Source organism: Ambystoma mexicanum, chromosome 5q (assembly GCF_040938575.1).
Source record: "Ambystoma mexicanum isolate Mex_15411 chromosome 5q, UKY_AmexF1_1, whole genome shotgun sequence".
Taxonomy (NCBI): domain Eukaryota; kingdom Metazoa; phylum Chordata; class Amphibia; order Caudata; family Ambystomatidae; genus Ambystoma; species Ambystoma mexicanum.
The window spans coordinates 918,317,076-918,332,886 of record NC_090933.1 but is presented as its reverse complement, the minus strand read 5'-3'; the positions used below and the strand labels follow the sequence as shown (position 1 = coordinate 918,332,886).

At 51.0% G+C, this 15,811-nt stretch overlaps 1 protein-coding gene across 7 annotated transcripts in view; it reads right to left on the bottom strand.

Moving 5' to 3' along the window:
• The window catches only part of VPS13B (vacuolar protein sorting 13 homolog B), a 3,421,660-nt gene that overhangs the window by 855,132 nt on the left and 2,550,717 nt on the right, over nt 1–15,811 (bottom strand). For all 7 annotated transcript variants that reach the window (XM_069621427.1, XM_069621422.1, XM_069621424.1 and 4 more), the window contains 2 exons: nt 13,037–13,163; nt 994–1,137 (listed from right to left, as the gene is read on the bottom strand). In XM_069621427.1, the coding sequence (XP_069477528.1) occupies nt 994–1,137; nt 13,037–13,163 (271 nt within the window). The remainder of the gene's footprint in view (nt 1–993; nt 1,138–13,036; nt 13,164–15,811) is intronic.

The window sequence follows — 15,811 nt, the reverse complement described above, 5'->3', positions numbered from 1 at the left end:
CACCATGAGGGAGTCAAAAAGTCATCATTACAAAACTTTAAAACAAAAAAGTGCACTAATTAGTGAAGAATCCTGCATCACACAAGGAGGTTGGATGACAATCACTGGGGCTTCTTACAACTTTATACTCCATGTAATGTAATATAATAGCGAGTTCCATTGTGCCTGTTATTGAGTGGTCTGCCAGTGTGGATGCTTTTCTGAGCATATACTGCATACTACGTGAGATGGCGGGATAGGTTATGATAAAGGGGGAGGGGGGGTGAAGCAGACTTCTGAAACCAGCGAGATTTAGATAGGCCACCCAACACAGCAAACAGGTCTGAATGTCTTCCTTGACAACCAGGTACAAAAAATGGCTGTAAATGACGTTCAATATCAAGCATGACTGACTGGAAGCTTAAAACAAGCAAACACATGAATAGGGTTAAGGCGGGGCAGGGGGGGGTGAATATGGAGCTCAGATTGAAGCAACGTGAACGGCCACCTTCTGTACCATCTAGAGTCCAGTCACGTGAAATGCAGGTAAGTTGAAAAAACAGGATCCAGTTTGGATTTACCAGTCAATAGGAGACCATCACATGAACCCAGATCAGATGCAAGCAGCCACTACAAGCAGGATTGCACAAACTGAGCTGGGAGCAGAAAAGGAGTTTTATGGCTAAACTACCATATTATGCAACTCTTTGTGCTTCCTGTGCAATTTGACATTGTGGAAGAAGCAAACGGGGCTTTTCCGTCGAGAGTTGAGGGGGAGTAGAAGCCTTTGGAGGGAGCACGAAGCGTCCAACATCCTCAAGGTGAGTCCCATGCATTGAAATCCTACCATTTGTCACATCCTCGGGAGAGATGGGTGCCTACCTAAATCTGGGTTTTGCAACTGGGAGCACACAGCTGGGGTTCACATAGGCCCCCCACAAGCCTCTTCTTCAAGGAGAGTGCATGCAATAAAAAAACAAATACCATCTCAAAGCATGTTTTTGGTTTCCGTACCTCACTGGACTTGCTTGGAGGTTCCAAACCACCCATGTTCACTTGCAGTAACTGCTGTAGGAGTTGGACTTGAGACACGCTCAGGAAAAAGTCCAAGCTTGTGGTCATGTTCACTTCCAGAGAATGGCCACACACTAAAATTTCCTGTGAAGATTAAACAACCATATGTTTATTTACTCGTGAGACAATAGGTTTGACGAAAACAAAATCACATTTTGTAATTACAAGTCAAGCACAGCAATGAACAGTCGGTCTAACAAAGCCAACTGCCTTCGGACGAAAAGCCAGAACATCAGCACCAGAGGGCTTCAGGATGTTTGAGGGTAGAGCATCAAATGAAACATTATGATTGTTGACATCCGATATGATCTGCACTGATGTTCCAAAAATATGGACCTCTGTTTGCAGTCCAAGACTCCTATAACTAGAAATGCACTTTTTTCAGCGAGTAAGCCATGAAATGCAGCCCTTAAGCGTAAGAGTCCCCAGGTGGTCGACACCCCCTAAGAATGCTCACATGAAGAACATAAAACATGCAAACTCACTAGAACGTGACAATATTCATGTTAAATAAACGACACACTTCAAATATTAACCAGAGGGGTGTAGGAGCTTTAGGAATTACACATCCGTCAGCAAACAACGTCATGGCCAGTGAGTCGCTCTTAATGAAACCAGAGTTACATTAACTTACATGTAAAAAACAGTGAGACTCTTGGCAGTATGTTATCTGAAAGTGAAAGGTATTGCCATTAGCTTTGCGCTGGAAATGACTTCACATGTTCGTAAAATTATAGTGCTGTTCTGCAGTTCTCGTTGGCATGTGTTATGGTGCAGAAGTAAGACTCTGACACAGGGGGGCCATGGTGATCATTAGAAACTTGTATTTAAGTGCAAAAAAGAAAAGACAACCCGGTCTCACCCTAACTTTAAGAGGGGCCACCCGGCCACAACTGAAATAACTACAGTCAGAATGTCAAAAGCAAAAATCCCAATGTCCAATATAAGAATCCTAACTCTGTCCCTCACACTCACTCTAAGTGGAAACTAAATGAAAAAGAGGGTCTTTCTAGCCCAAAAGTGGCACCCTTCCCCTGGACAATCTTCAGATCTTGAAATGTTGGGGCCTCGTGCAGGCCTCCTGTAAAGTTCAACCATTTGTTGGGGAACATTCTCTTCTCTGGTTGCCCTTTTCAGGCTTCATTTCTGTCCCTGGGTCCCGACTCAGATTGGCAGACCTGGTTCCTTTTCACCAGGCACAGTTACAAAAACAAAGGAGTTTGGACGTCTTTTCCAAACTGGGGTGGGTCCTTCACCCTGCTTGGTAGACCTGGTTTCCTCTCACCGGGTACTGTGACAAAGAAGCACAGCCTGGATGCACTCCCAAAGTGTGCTGGGTCCCTGACCTTGGTTGGCAGACCTGATTTCCTCCCACCAGGTATTGCGACAAAGAAGCACAGCCTGGATGCGCTCCCAAAGCGTGCTGGGTCCCTGACCTTGGTTGGCAGACCTGGTTTCCTCCCACCAGGTATTGCAACAAAGAAGCACAGCCTGGATGCGCTCCCAAAGCGTGCTGGGTCCCCGACCTTGGTTGGCAGACCTGGTTTCCTCCCACCAGGTATTGCGACAAAGAAGCACAGCCTGGATGCACTCCCAAGCTGTGGTGGGTCCCTGACCCTAGTGCCACATACAGCCTTGGTTTACTCGCCTGCCAAGTACAGCATTTATTGTCCATCACTCTCACAGTTCTCTTTATATGGGTGCAGGTCCCAGACTCGCACTGCGGTTTCTGCCAGTATTCTGCTGAACTTAGTTCACTGCTCTGCCAGGTATTATTCTCTTTGGATGGGTGCGGGTCACAGACTCGCAGTACAGGTTTCCGTCAGGTATTATTCACCAGAATAGATTTTCCAAATGTGTTTTGATAGAGTCCCAGACCCAGTTATGTTGCTCCGTCTGCTTACTTCCCCCTTCAGATTCTCTCTGCCACTTTACAGGCCCCCAGGCGTCTTCCCCTCTCTTCAGTATACCTTCTTGTGTGGTCCACGAAGTTCTCAGGACGTACCGTGCGCCTACCGTCACCGGTGGGGCTTCCCCTGCTTCCTTCTATCATCTCTGGAGGTTGACGCCTCTGCCGTGTCTGCTTCTTAATTGTCGGCATAGGACCATTCCTCCATGGCTGTCAACCTTTGGGGATGCCAGGAGCATCTTCCTTGCTGCTCACCATGCTGTCCCTGCACACCAGAGCAGCTTTACAGCAACCTTCTCCTTGCTCGGCTCCCCGGTCTGCCTTCCTTCTTCCCTGAGCGTACTCTGTCTCCCGGTTCCTCCAGGGGGGGCTTGACACTTCGTCAAGTCCTTGTTTGCTTTTGACTTGGCTCTTTCAAATTGGCTGTCGAATGGGCACAATAACCACGTCAGCTTCGGATATGGCACCATAAAGATAGTAGGTGACCTCTACCTCCCGCTCCCCTGTGTTACTATGCCTACCTTCCCCTTCTTATGTATGGCTCATAAGCGCTGTGCTACCACCTGTTTGAGGGAAAATAATATTGTCATAGAAAGTATATGTGACCTTGAAATTTTCCTGGTATTTGTGGAGGGCTACATATATGCCAGTACCATGACCATTAGCACATTATTCTGCAAGTCTAAATTCTTGTCACATTAAATATAAATGAATAGGGTGAACATATTTGACCTAAAGAAAACCCCAAATGGTTGGCTTTGCCAATGCTTATTTATTTTACTTCTCTGGACTCTCAAGTGGCCTGTGCACAGTGACTGGTGCCTAAAGACACACCAATTAAGAAATGAATGCAGATGGTCGACAGTAGTCGAAGCACATTTGCAGCTTACCTTTTGCTCCACAGCATATCAGCATTGAATGGCAGTTTATGATAGGTGCGGACCATTTCTCCATTCACATGTAAGGAGAGCGATTAGGGGGGGAAGCGGAAGATGAATCCCACCAGAGGCAAGCCCCACTTCGGCAGGGTGGTCTAGTATCACGTCTTCTAGTCGCTTCAGGGGAGCAATGTGATACAGAGGAGGACTTCCACAAAAGTGGATGGCTCTCAGACCAGTGCATCTGGAGAACTCGCTGGTAGTGTTTCACAGACGGAAACAGATTTCGTACAAATCGAAGGGAAGTACGAAGGAAAAAGAAGACGCAGCAGCAATCGTCAATGAGCCACAGGATTCTATGGATACATGTCAAAGATGTGCGGCCCAGAATATTATGGAGGCAGATCGCTGCATTGAACTCTTGGAAGACAAATTGGGACAAATCAACATAGGGGGGCTAAGGAACAAGTTACTTACCTGTAACTGTTGTTCTCCAGCATGGGTCTGGCATGGATTCACATGCTCATGAATATTCCCCGTCGTCAGGCTGGGAATCCTCGGTAAAGAAAAAAACAGTATCAGTTTCGTTTCTGATCTGTCTTTCGTAGTAATAACCAATCACTGGTCTCTGCGTCATACTGACCACAGCCAATGACTGCCCTCTACCTAAGCACCGCCTCTGGCAGCCATCTTCAGATTTGGAAGCACGTGAAGTGGCAGTATGACCAAGTGAAGAGCCGCAGAGGGGTAGGCGGGAGGGTTCGCATGTGAATCCATGCCAGACCCATGCTGGAGAACAACAGTTACAGGTAAGTAACTTGTTCCTTCTCCAGCATGGGGTCTGGCATGGATTCACATGCTCATGAATAAAGAATACATAGCAGTACACACATGCACAACCACGGGAGGTGGCAAAGGCTCAACATTAAGCATCACATCAACTCAACATTAAGCATCTTACCTCCTCACCAGGCTCACCTCAGGCGAACAGGTTGCGCAGCACTGCTTGGCCGACCCTGGACTCCTCCCTGGAATCCCGGTCGACGCAGTAGAATTTCGTGAAGGTGTGCGTCGACCTCCACGTAGCAGCCCTGCATATGTCCAGCAGGGGCACACCAGATAGGAACGCCGTGGTAGCTGCGATCGCTCTGGTGGAATGGGCTCTCGGACGGCCAGGCAGCGGTCGGTTTGCCAACCGGTGACAGCACATGATACAGCCGGAGAGCCATCTGGAGATGGAAGCCTTCGAGAGAGCCTTCCCCTGATTGACAGGTCCAAAGTTCACAAAGAGTTGTGACGTCTTCCGAAAACCCTTCGTGCGGTCTACGTAGAACTTCAGCGCTCTAGCTACATCCAGCGAGTGCAAAGTCCTCTCAGCCGGCGACGAAGGCGACGGGAAGAACACAGGTAACACCAAGGGTTCGTTGAGATGGAAGTCCGACGGTACCTTGGGCATGAAGGAGGGGTGCGTCCTGAGCACTACCCTCGTGTCGTGGAAAGTCAAGTACGGGGCCTTGCAGGAAAGGGCCTGGATCTCTCCCACTCGTCGTGCGGAGGTGATGGCCACAAGAAACGCTGTTTTCCACGATAGAAACTTCAACGGGGCCGAGTGCAGAGGCTCGAACGGAGGTCCCATGAGCTTGGTCAGCACCACGTTGAGCTCCCACGCCGGGGCCGGAGCCTTCACCGGCGGGAACGATCTGAACAGTCCCTTCATGAACTCTTTCACCAGACGATGAGACCACAAGGACGTCCGGCCCGTGGTTCTGGTGTATCGGGAGATCGCAGCAAGATGAATCTTGATGGACGCATGTGCCAGACCAGCTTTGGCCAGCGTCAGCAGGTACGGCAGTACTTGGGGAGCCGTAATCCGTAGAGGGTTAATCTTCTGTGCGTGGCACCAGACAGAGAACCTCTTCCATTTGTGTCCGTAGCATTTAAGAGTCGAGGACGCCCTGGCCTTTGCAAGAACCTCTCTGCAATCGGCCGGTATGTCGTATCCTCCAAACTCTAGTGCTGCAGGAGCCAGGCCTGCAAGTTCAGCGACTTCGGGTCGTGGTGGAGGATGGCGCCTCCTTCCCTGGAGAGTAGATCCGCGTCCGCCGGCAGCTTGATCGGCGGGGACGCTGACAAGTCCAGAAGGTCCGGGAACCATATCTGCCTCGGCCACGCAGGTGCGACGAGGATCATCCTGCACCGTGACCTCTTGAGCTGGTTGACGAGCCGGATTAGCAGAGGCAAGGGAGGGAACGCGTGATATGTAGGGACTTCTCCGTCGGGAGCCAGAGTCCCCTTGCGTGCAGATTTTCGGTGTGCGCTCCCCACCCTTCCAGGGAGGCATCCGTGGTCACAGTCTCCTGGTGGGCTGGGGTCTGGAAGTCCATGCCCGCCGTCAGATGCGCGCGGGTGACCCACCACCGTATCGCTCGTCGGAAACTCTCGTCGAGCTTGATCCTTTCCTCGAAGCTGCCCGTCGTCTGGATCCAGCGCGCATCCAGGAATTCTTGCAACGGGCGCATCCGGAGCCTGCACATGGGAATGAGGTAGATGCAGGAAGACATCATCCCGAGGAGGGACTTGATGGACCTCACTTTGGCCGCGTCGGCCACCAACATCCGTTGCACCTTGCCCAAGATGGTCCTGGTCCTCTCCTCCGACGGGGAGGCCAGAAGGGACACTGTGTCGAGCCTCGCTCCCAGAAACAGTGCGACTTGTGCGGGCACCAGGTGGGATTTGGCGTAGTTCACGGAGAATCCCAGGTCCGTGAGGAGTTGGACGGTCCTTGCCGTGTGGACCACGGCGAGCTCCCTCGTCTTGGCGCGGATGAGCCAGTCGTCCAGGTAGGGGTAGACGTGGATCCCCTCGCGGCGCAGCTGCGCCGCCACCGGTGCAAGGCACTTGGTGAATACCCTGGGTGCCGACCGTAGTCCGAAGGGAAGGGCTTTGAACTGGTAATGACGCCCTTGGACCACGAATCTGAGGAATTTGCGGTGCCCCTTTAGGATGGGAATGTGGAAGTAGGCATCCTCCAAATCCAACGACGATAGGAAGTCTCCTTCCTCCAGCTGACCCAGGACGTGCTGGAGGGTGACCATCCGGAACTTCTGCGCCTTGATGAACTTGTTCAGACGTCGCAGGTCCAGGATGGGGCGCCATCCTCCCGTCTTCTTCTTCACGAGGAAGTATCTCGAGTAGACTCCGGAGCCCCGAAGCCTCTTTGGGACGAGTTCGATGGCGCCCTTTCTGAGCATCGCCTTTACCTCCAGGAGAAGTTGAGGGACGTGAAGTTCTTTCCTGGCCACGGGGGGGACGCGCGGGCACCTTCTTTGAAATTCGAGCGCGTGGCCCCGGGCCAGGGCGTCCAGCACCCAACGGTCGGTGGAGATGGACTCCCACACGCTGACGAAGCCCGCCAGCCGGCCTCCCACCGGGGTGCTTGGGTGGGGGCCCGACCCCACGGCCGGTTCAATCCTGCTTGGACGCGGCCTTGCCGCCTTGACCTCCTTGGCGACGACGGCGGGGTCCGCTAGACTTGCCTCGTCCTCTGTAGGCCTCTTGCGACGACGAGCGGGCCGCTTGACGGTAGGAAGCGAAACCGCCGCCGGAACCTTTGGAGGCGCCCCTGCCTCCGCCGCTCCGAAAGGGCGTCCGTCGTTGCAGGACTCCAAGGGCCCGGGCCGTCTCAGTATCCGCCTTGATGGCCTGAAGGGAATCGTCCACTGTCTTGCCAAACAGGTTGTTCCCGTCGAAGGGCATGTCCAGGACTCTGGTCTGGACGTCCTGCCGGAAGTCCGTAGCTTTGAACCATCCACGACGTCGAAGGCAAACACCGTTGCCCAGCTGGCGGAATCCAGTGTCGGCGATGTCCGTCGCCACGGTGATGGCGTGGTCCGAGGCCACCTCACCTTCCTGCAGGATCTCAAGGGCCTCCGCCCTCTTGTCGTCCGGTAGAAAATCCAGCAGGGGAGCCATCTTGTACCAGAGCTCCCTGTCGTAGCGGGCCACGATAGCCAAGGCGTTGGCCGCTTTAATCGTCGTCGCTGCCGACGAGATGACTCTACGCCCCATAGTATCCAATTTCTTTCCCTCGCCGTCCGGCGGGGAAGTCGATGTGGAGGCCGCACCCCCCCCCGCTTTCTTCCTGGCTGCCGCGGAGACGACGGAGTCCGGGGTAGGCTGCGCCCGGAGGCATAGGGGGGCCGTGTCCGGGACCCGGTACTTTTTCTCGTACCGGTCTCTTCTAGCTGGCGTCGTGGAAGGGTTCTTGAGGAGGGAAAGGCCCTCATCCCAAATGTCGTCCAACAGAGGCACTGCGAGGACCGTCTTCCTCTTGGCCTCGCGCCGCTGATAAAGGAAGCCTTCCTTTTTCTTCTCCTCAGGGCAGAGTTGGAAAAGCTCGGAAGCCCTGGAGATCATGGAGTGGAAAGATCCGATCTCGTCGGGCGGAGAGGCCCTGGTGGGAGGCGACGACGGAAAGTCCTCGTCGTATGCCTCGTCGTCCGTACCCGTCGCTGCCGTGTCAGTCCCCGTATCATCCCCTCGGGTGGACGGGGAGGAGGGCTGGAAGGGGCGCGACGGTTGAAAAGGAGGTGGTGGATGGATCCTTCTTTTCTTGGTAGGGGGAACACCAGAAGGTCCCGGTTCTGGATCCCCCGACGGGAGAGGTTCCTCCGTCGGTAACGGTAGCCTCGTCCTTATCTCGGAGCATAAGGACTGTATGGCCAACAAAATGGCCGCCGAGTTGTCTTGCGGCGCTGGCAGAGGGGAACCCGACGGGAGAGCAGGGGCCCCGTCGGTATCCTCGACGATGTCGTCGTCGTCACCTGCGTCGGGGTCCATTCCGACGGGCTGGCCTTCTTCCACGCCTAGGCCGTGGCTTAAGACCTCGATCAGCTCCTCTTCTGAGGTTGAGGCCGACTCTACGACGACGCCCTGCCCCCCCTTCTTCTTCCCCACGGAGGGTTTCACGGGGGTCCTATCGATGGGCACAAAGGAAGACTCCCTCCGAGGAGGCAGGGAGATTCTGGGCCCTGAGGTCGCCACCACTGGTGCAGCCACCACAGGCTGAGCCAGGGCCGCCGCGACCGTTTCGATAGAGGGCTTGGTCGGATGGATCAAGGCCTTCACCACCTTAGGTGCGCTCACCGCCTTATCCTTGAGGGAGGGGGCACTGCCACGCTCCTCCTCTGCCTTAGAGCTCGACCGGGGCCTCTCCAGGAGCTTCGCCGGGTGCTCGGCCTTCCTCTTACCCGACCCAGAGCGTTGGCTCGTGGTTGATGGTGCCGGGGAGGGTGCGCCCTGCCTGGCGCCCGTAGAGCCCGACCGTTCGGCGCTCCCGGTGCCAGCGGACTCGCGGTGCTTGGCCTTATGTTGGGCCCCCGTCGCCGGGGCGCCCTCAAAGGTCTTAGAAGACCGCTCGGATTTCTTCTTCTTCTCGCCAGACGGGCTCTTACCCTCCAGCCAGTTGGCGAGACGTTGATGGCGGTCCTTCATGGTCCGTTCCGACATGTTGCCGCAAAACGCACAGTCCTTCTCCACGTGCGTCTTGTCCTCATGAAGGCAGTAAAGGCAGAAAGAGTGTTCGTCCTCCTTGAAGACGTTCTGCAGCTGGCATCCAGGGCAGACCCTGAACAGCTTTCCGGGCGTCGAGCTTCCCTTCTCCTGGGCCATCTCCGAGACAGGGCCTGAGAAGCTTCTGGAGTCCTCCGAAGTGTAGCTCGACGAAATCTTCACCCTTGAGGGGCACAGATGAATCCGACACGGGTCCCCGTTGATCGGATGTAGGATCGGTGGAGCTTGAGGCTCTTTTGACCGAAAGAATCGAAGTTTTTGTAAAAAGCGCGAAAAAATAGCACTAACGCTCGAGAGCAATAGCACGAGGATCCCAACACATGAACGTGCGGTAAAAATCTGAAGATGGCTGCCAGAGGCGGTGCTTAGGTAGAGGGCAGTCATTGGCTGTGGTCAGTATGACGCAGAGACCAGTGATTGGTTATTACTACGAAAGACAGATCAGAAACGAAACTGATACTGGTTTTTTCTTTACCGAGGATTCCCAGCCTGACGACGGGGAATATTCATGAGCATGTGAATCCATGCCAGACCCCATGCTGGAGAAAGCTACCAGAGAATACTGGGAAGGGGATCTTGAAGCTTTTACTGATAAGCTTTCTTTGATTCCCCTGGACTGACCGAATTATAAGCTGTATAGAGTACCCAGTAATGGAAAGGAGAGTGGGGGCGTGATAATGGTGATGCATACTAATCCTAGAGTTAGGAAGCACCAGCTGCAATGAAAATGAAGGCCATGTATTTTTCCTTGAGTAGAATCCTCCTGTTCTCGGATCTGAGAAGAGGTTCTCTTTGGAGGAGGAGGGGGCTGGAGCTGCTAGAGATGAGAAGAGAGGTGTTGAAGAGGGGTCTAGTGGCGACAGTTACCCCTCTCCCCCAGATCCAGGTGATTAAAAAAGAGGTAAAGCGATTAGATCGACAGATTTGGGGGTGGATCCTTCCTTCTTGGAGGGCTTAGGAACAGAACTAGGAGAGCAACCAGGCTCAGAATGGGCTGAAAGGCCCCATGGTCTGCTGTGCTGTATGCACTTCATCCTTACGTTGTACCGCCAAGCCCATGAACCTAAACGTGTTAATGTGACTATGAGGGATCGAAGATCTATACTTGGTGTAAGGATGGGCAAATGCAGGTGCTCTGCTCTCCTTCTCCCCCTGTAGGTTACTCACCTGGACGGCGAGGAACTAAGAAGTGTAGCAATTTGCTCTTGGTTTTTAGCTAGTGATGGGGTCATTCAATGCTCTTTTATCAATGCATTTTTTTTGGTTTTGGCGTGTGTGCTCACTTTTTCCTATTTTCAGCAACAAATGGTAGAAAAGTGCTATTGAGGTGAAAAAGGATTAACTAAGAAGGAGGGAGAATTTAGGTTAAGACAGAGTGAATCGGGGCAGAAGAGCAGGACCTCAGAAGTCATGTGATCCTTTTAACAGGATACGAGATTCCTCTAGAAAAAGATACCTACCTGGTTGCAAGAGGGATAGAAGAAAAACGCATACCATTGCAGAAGCAGGGCCGGACAATGTTTGGTTTGTTCACTTCAGTTTGCACCAGACCTAGCAAGGGTCTCATTCCGGATCACCTATGCTAGGATCCAAGAGGAGATAGGCCGGCCTTATGGTTTTAGGAAGTCGATCCAAGATGGAACACCTGGCTGCTTCTGGCAAGCTAAAGAGTGAACACATTATGAATTCCAGAGGGAGTCATCTTAGGTCAATAAGTGAACCTATGAAACATTAATAAAGCTCTCCCTCTACATCAGGCACAATTATGCACCAAGAGTTTCAAAGGTAATGATGGTACTCTGTGGCAAAGTCAAAGAAAATAAATACGTACAAGTATTCCTGTGCAAGGCAAATGGTGGGCAATGTTCCCTTGCCTGGCTTTTCCTCTGCTGATTTGTGTCGCTGCGGATAATGCAACACCAGACTTAATTGGCGACTTTACTCTACAAGCAGTTAAAAAATGCATAACACAAAGGAATACTTCTAGGTGTAATACTAGAAGTTACAGTGCCATGGTCCCAGGTTTTCTTGCAGAAAGAAACATGTGTGAGTACTGAGCACCCATGTCTTCTTTAATTGGAGAATCAGGGAATACTACTAGGCTCCAGAAGAGTTACTTTTTTGTCATTCATTTGTATTATGAAAAGGTGTAAAGAGCTCAAGAATGTTACACCATGCACTGGAACGGCCAAAAGGAGGGGAATTAAGAAAATCTCAAAATATTGGTGGTTGGTCTGGTAAGGTGTGGGGCTGACTGATTGTGAAGGCATCATTTGGAGGCAGTAGGAGATGCTAGTAGTTTGTGTGCAGGTTATGGCTCACAATACTTTGAAGCAAACTATATCATGAAATGATGCAATAACACTGAGTGTGTACCAGGGTGTCCAGGGCATGCTTTCTCTGGGCATGGACAGTATGGGAGCAGGGGCATGCCTGAGATGCTTAGCGGAATGTGACAGCTGGGGGTTCTCAGGCTCTCCGACAGAGACATCAGCGCTGGGGAAGGAGGGATGGCCCGGCATCCAAGTCATACTATGTGAATGGTAATACCTGCCACCATGGGCAACACAGAGTTATGGGCCGGGTGTGCTCAGTGACCACAAAGCTTGAATCGCTCGCGGACGAGGTCATGACTGCTATCAGGTTTGTTACCATCATTTGAACTAACGCCACTATGTGAAAGAGAAAGCGAGGATCCCAAAGGAACAAAAACCCTGCAAGTATGACTACCATTCCCCAAAATAAGAGCCGCTGACTGGAGACATGAGGACGCTCCATTTTCATTTTGCAGCAGAGTAAATGCAAATGTAGTTGTAAATCAAGTGACGAACAGAGTGGATCAATAGGAGGGGGTTGTCTAAAAAGGAGAGAAGATGCCAGACAGGAGGTTCTGGTGGCAGGTGAGAACGGAGTGTGCAATGCCATGTAGGTGGCGATCTACAGATGAGATGGTGCTAGAAAAAGTACTGAAGCTGGGAGACGGGGGCGGGGGGGAAGGTTGGGGGGGTAAGAGGTCAAAGCAAAGAGGAGCAGGAGGCACTCAAAGAGGACGCAGTCCTCCTGGCAGCCAACAGCATCTTTGAAAAGGCAAATCATACTGGCACTTACTGGCCAGAAGCCTTGGATACTAATCAGTTGTCAGGATGTAAGCTTTTCATTTGGGTGTTAATATTATAGAGGTCAGCTGGTGGGAGTTGATTAGTTGTGATTTAATAGGTTGATCTTAAGAGTGTGCCATTGCATCTAGGAGCGGGAAGGGAAGGACGAGTGTGTCTGTGTGTGTGGGGGGGGGCTTGGTTGACAGTCAAGAAGCAGTGTGTGATTTTTATTGTACTGATGGGGACAGTCAGGATACAGAATAAAGCTGCATACATTCAGTAGCAGATGCCTAAACAGCAATCCTGTTCCAATTCCTGGGTCACCAATGTCAATTAAGGTGTTTTACTCTAAAGAACTTTGATATCGCTAAGTATACTCAAGTATTCTCAAATCCTAAAGACAGTAGATTGTATGATGCGTGAAACTAAACTATAAACCTGCTGCTAGGATGTAGCAACTACAATTAAAAACAAATGAAGGCAGCAATTCACCCAAAAAACATACACAGATTATGAATCACACTAACCTCGGTTTGTAAATTGTCCACAGAAATAACTTTGGTGAAAATTATAGCAGGGGCTGCAGTTATCCGCACAGTGAAATCTGTCAAGATTGGAGTTAGGATAGCTCTTCGTTCTTGGTGTCTTCTGATGCTAAAAATACAAAATAAATATAAATGAAGAGAGAAGTACTCATAATAAAAAGGTAGACTAACGTGTATGTTTCAAGAAAATAAAAAGGTATCCGGAAATTCTTCAGACAAAGTACCTACTTGGTCAGGCCCAGCGGCACATTGGAGATCTTGAGGAGCCCATTTCCTGGGCAAATCAACCACCATGCATGACAGCAGACCCTACCCAGTGGCCACATTGTGACTCTTGCACAGCGTTCGGTCCTGTTCCTGGTATCTACGGTATACAATCTAGCAAAATGCTTGGAGGTTTCCAAAATGTTCAATGTGTTTGGGCAATGTCAACAACGTGCAATGTGTTCTGCCCTTTCTCCACTTTGAAGACAGCAGTACCACAATTCTGTATATTAGGCATGCAGCTGATGGATTGAATATCCTAATGTGGATGTAGGGTTTTCTCTTAAGCAAAAAACAGACGTGATGTGCTACAAAGTGCTCTGGAGCGGTTTCCTTTGCATGATCGCACTCTATAAAGTAGACAATTAACACATAATTTAACGAAATGTCAACAAAACACAAACGCCCGGTATCCAGCAAAAAATTGAAAAAAGATTATTTGACTTTGTCAGGATGGGTCTGGTAAAAAAAAACTCCCATGGGGAGAACAGAAGCCGTGAATACAAAACAGGATATTCTCCTTTAAGAACAAACAGTGTCAGGATGGGGTAAACCATAAAGTTTTTCAAGGGCCTATCTATAGAAATTCTGATCTCCCCATGTTCCCGAATCTAAATTCCAGTCTCTGTGATATAAAGCCCAGCTTGCTTCATGAAAATCTACTAGCACGTATTTCTTGCCCCTTCGGTAGAGCCCCTGTCAGGTTTAGGTATTCTCGCCTTCCAGCTGTTGCCTCACTGGGTCAGTAGAAATAACCTGTAGCAAATGCCTATCAGTAAGTTTTAATGTCCCCATGCTTAAGAGTTTTCATCAGGCTCTGATAGTCTCACCCTCCATCGAAGAGTCATTCCAGGGGACAACTCTCCTTCTCAGGACCAGATGTTTTACTCTCTTGTGAAGTCATAAAGCTTTGCTTCCTCCTCCGACCACAGGCAGAAGTGACAAGAGTGCCTGGATAGAGTAGGTCAGTGGCACCACCTGGCATCTGCTCTCAGTCCGTACTCCTTTACCTCTCTGTGACTTTTAGTGCTGAGCCCTGTGGTCTTTTATAGTGCCCCTGATTGCCTTGACATCCCAATAACTATTCTGATAGGTTATTCCCCAGTATCTAATCTCATTGAATGTGATTGGTTATCCCCCTTCATTATTCGTTCTCCCTCAAGTGTTTTCATTATTCTTCTATGCTCCCAGTATTGACTCCATGTTGGTAATAACCACTAAATTGGACTTGTTAGGCTGTGGCTGAGGACTGAAAATGGCGGCCTCCCATTTAAAGTTCAGGCGGAAGGGATTTTTCTTCTTTGCAGTTCTACGGTGCAGTCGCAGGTCTTCCTGGTTCCAGGCACCTGATCCTATCAAGAGGGGATGGGGACCCATCTTAACCGTGGGCAGGAGGTCTACCACAGGGTTTACCAGAGCCGGTCCTGCCCCAGAGGTCAGGTGTGTGAGTTGGGAGGAACCCAGTCTCTGTCTCTTCTCCCTATGCATGGCTGAACGAACTGAGAACCAACTTTCTTGCCTCATACCTGGCATGAACAATGCTGGCCAGTTTCCTTCCGTTTGTCCCATAGGACTACATCACTGAGAAGGCCTCTGGTGGAAGAGAGAGCAGCCGTGCCGTGAGAGAGTCAGAAAGGAACTGCAGCACTGCTGCACAATCCGCACAGCAAACCGGATAGCCAGATTCTCCAGGGAACATGACGAAGGACCTTGATTGTATCTTCAGCAGGACCACAGACCAGTCTGCACATTAACCCTGCAAGCCAGCCACTCTGCTTAGTCTGGATACGAACCCTGGAATCAACTACTCCAAAATCAAACCACTATCACTAAATGCTAGCGGTCATACAAACAATGACATTGACTATCCTTCAAGCTGGCTGCCATTATCGAATGCCGCAAAACCGCATATGAGAAGGTGGTGGGGCTTTAAGCCGGTAATATGTATTTTCTTACCTGTGACCTAGCCACTGGGGAGAAGGAAGCCAGCAGTTGGCCTCGAGAACCAACTGAGTGAAAGAATCAATAGAATGGGCGGATAAAAAGGGACCTCAGAGTCCGGGCAGGGTGGGTTGTTCAGGTGAGGGTGAGCAAGCAGGAGGAGGGTGAAAAGACCAACTGGAGGCAGGACGGTCAGAGGTGCGTGGAAGAGTATGGAAAGAGTGTGCAAGATGACGTTTGGTTGGTGGGAGAAAGGGGCACTTGGGTGCGAGTGCGGGCAAGGTGAGTGAGACTAACGGGGAGAGTAGGGGGTGGATGAGATCATTTGGAAGGTGAATGGGAGAGTGAAAGGAGGGCGACTGTGGACGAAAGTGTGGCTGGAGTGTGATATAGTTGTGTGGAGAGGGAGTAGGAGTAGTAGTATGGCACATACTATACAAGTAGCTAGACTTGTGGGGGCTTGTATGTGGCTCATTTATGGAAGTCACACCTAGATGAGCCTAATGGCAGTGGTGTCTGCTCCGACTGCAGTAATTCCAAGTCCAAGTCTGC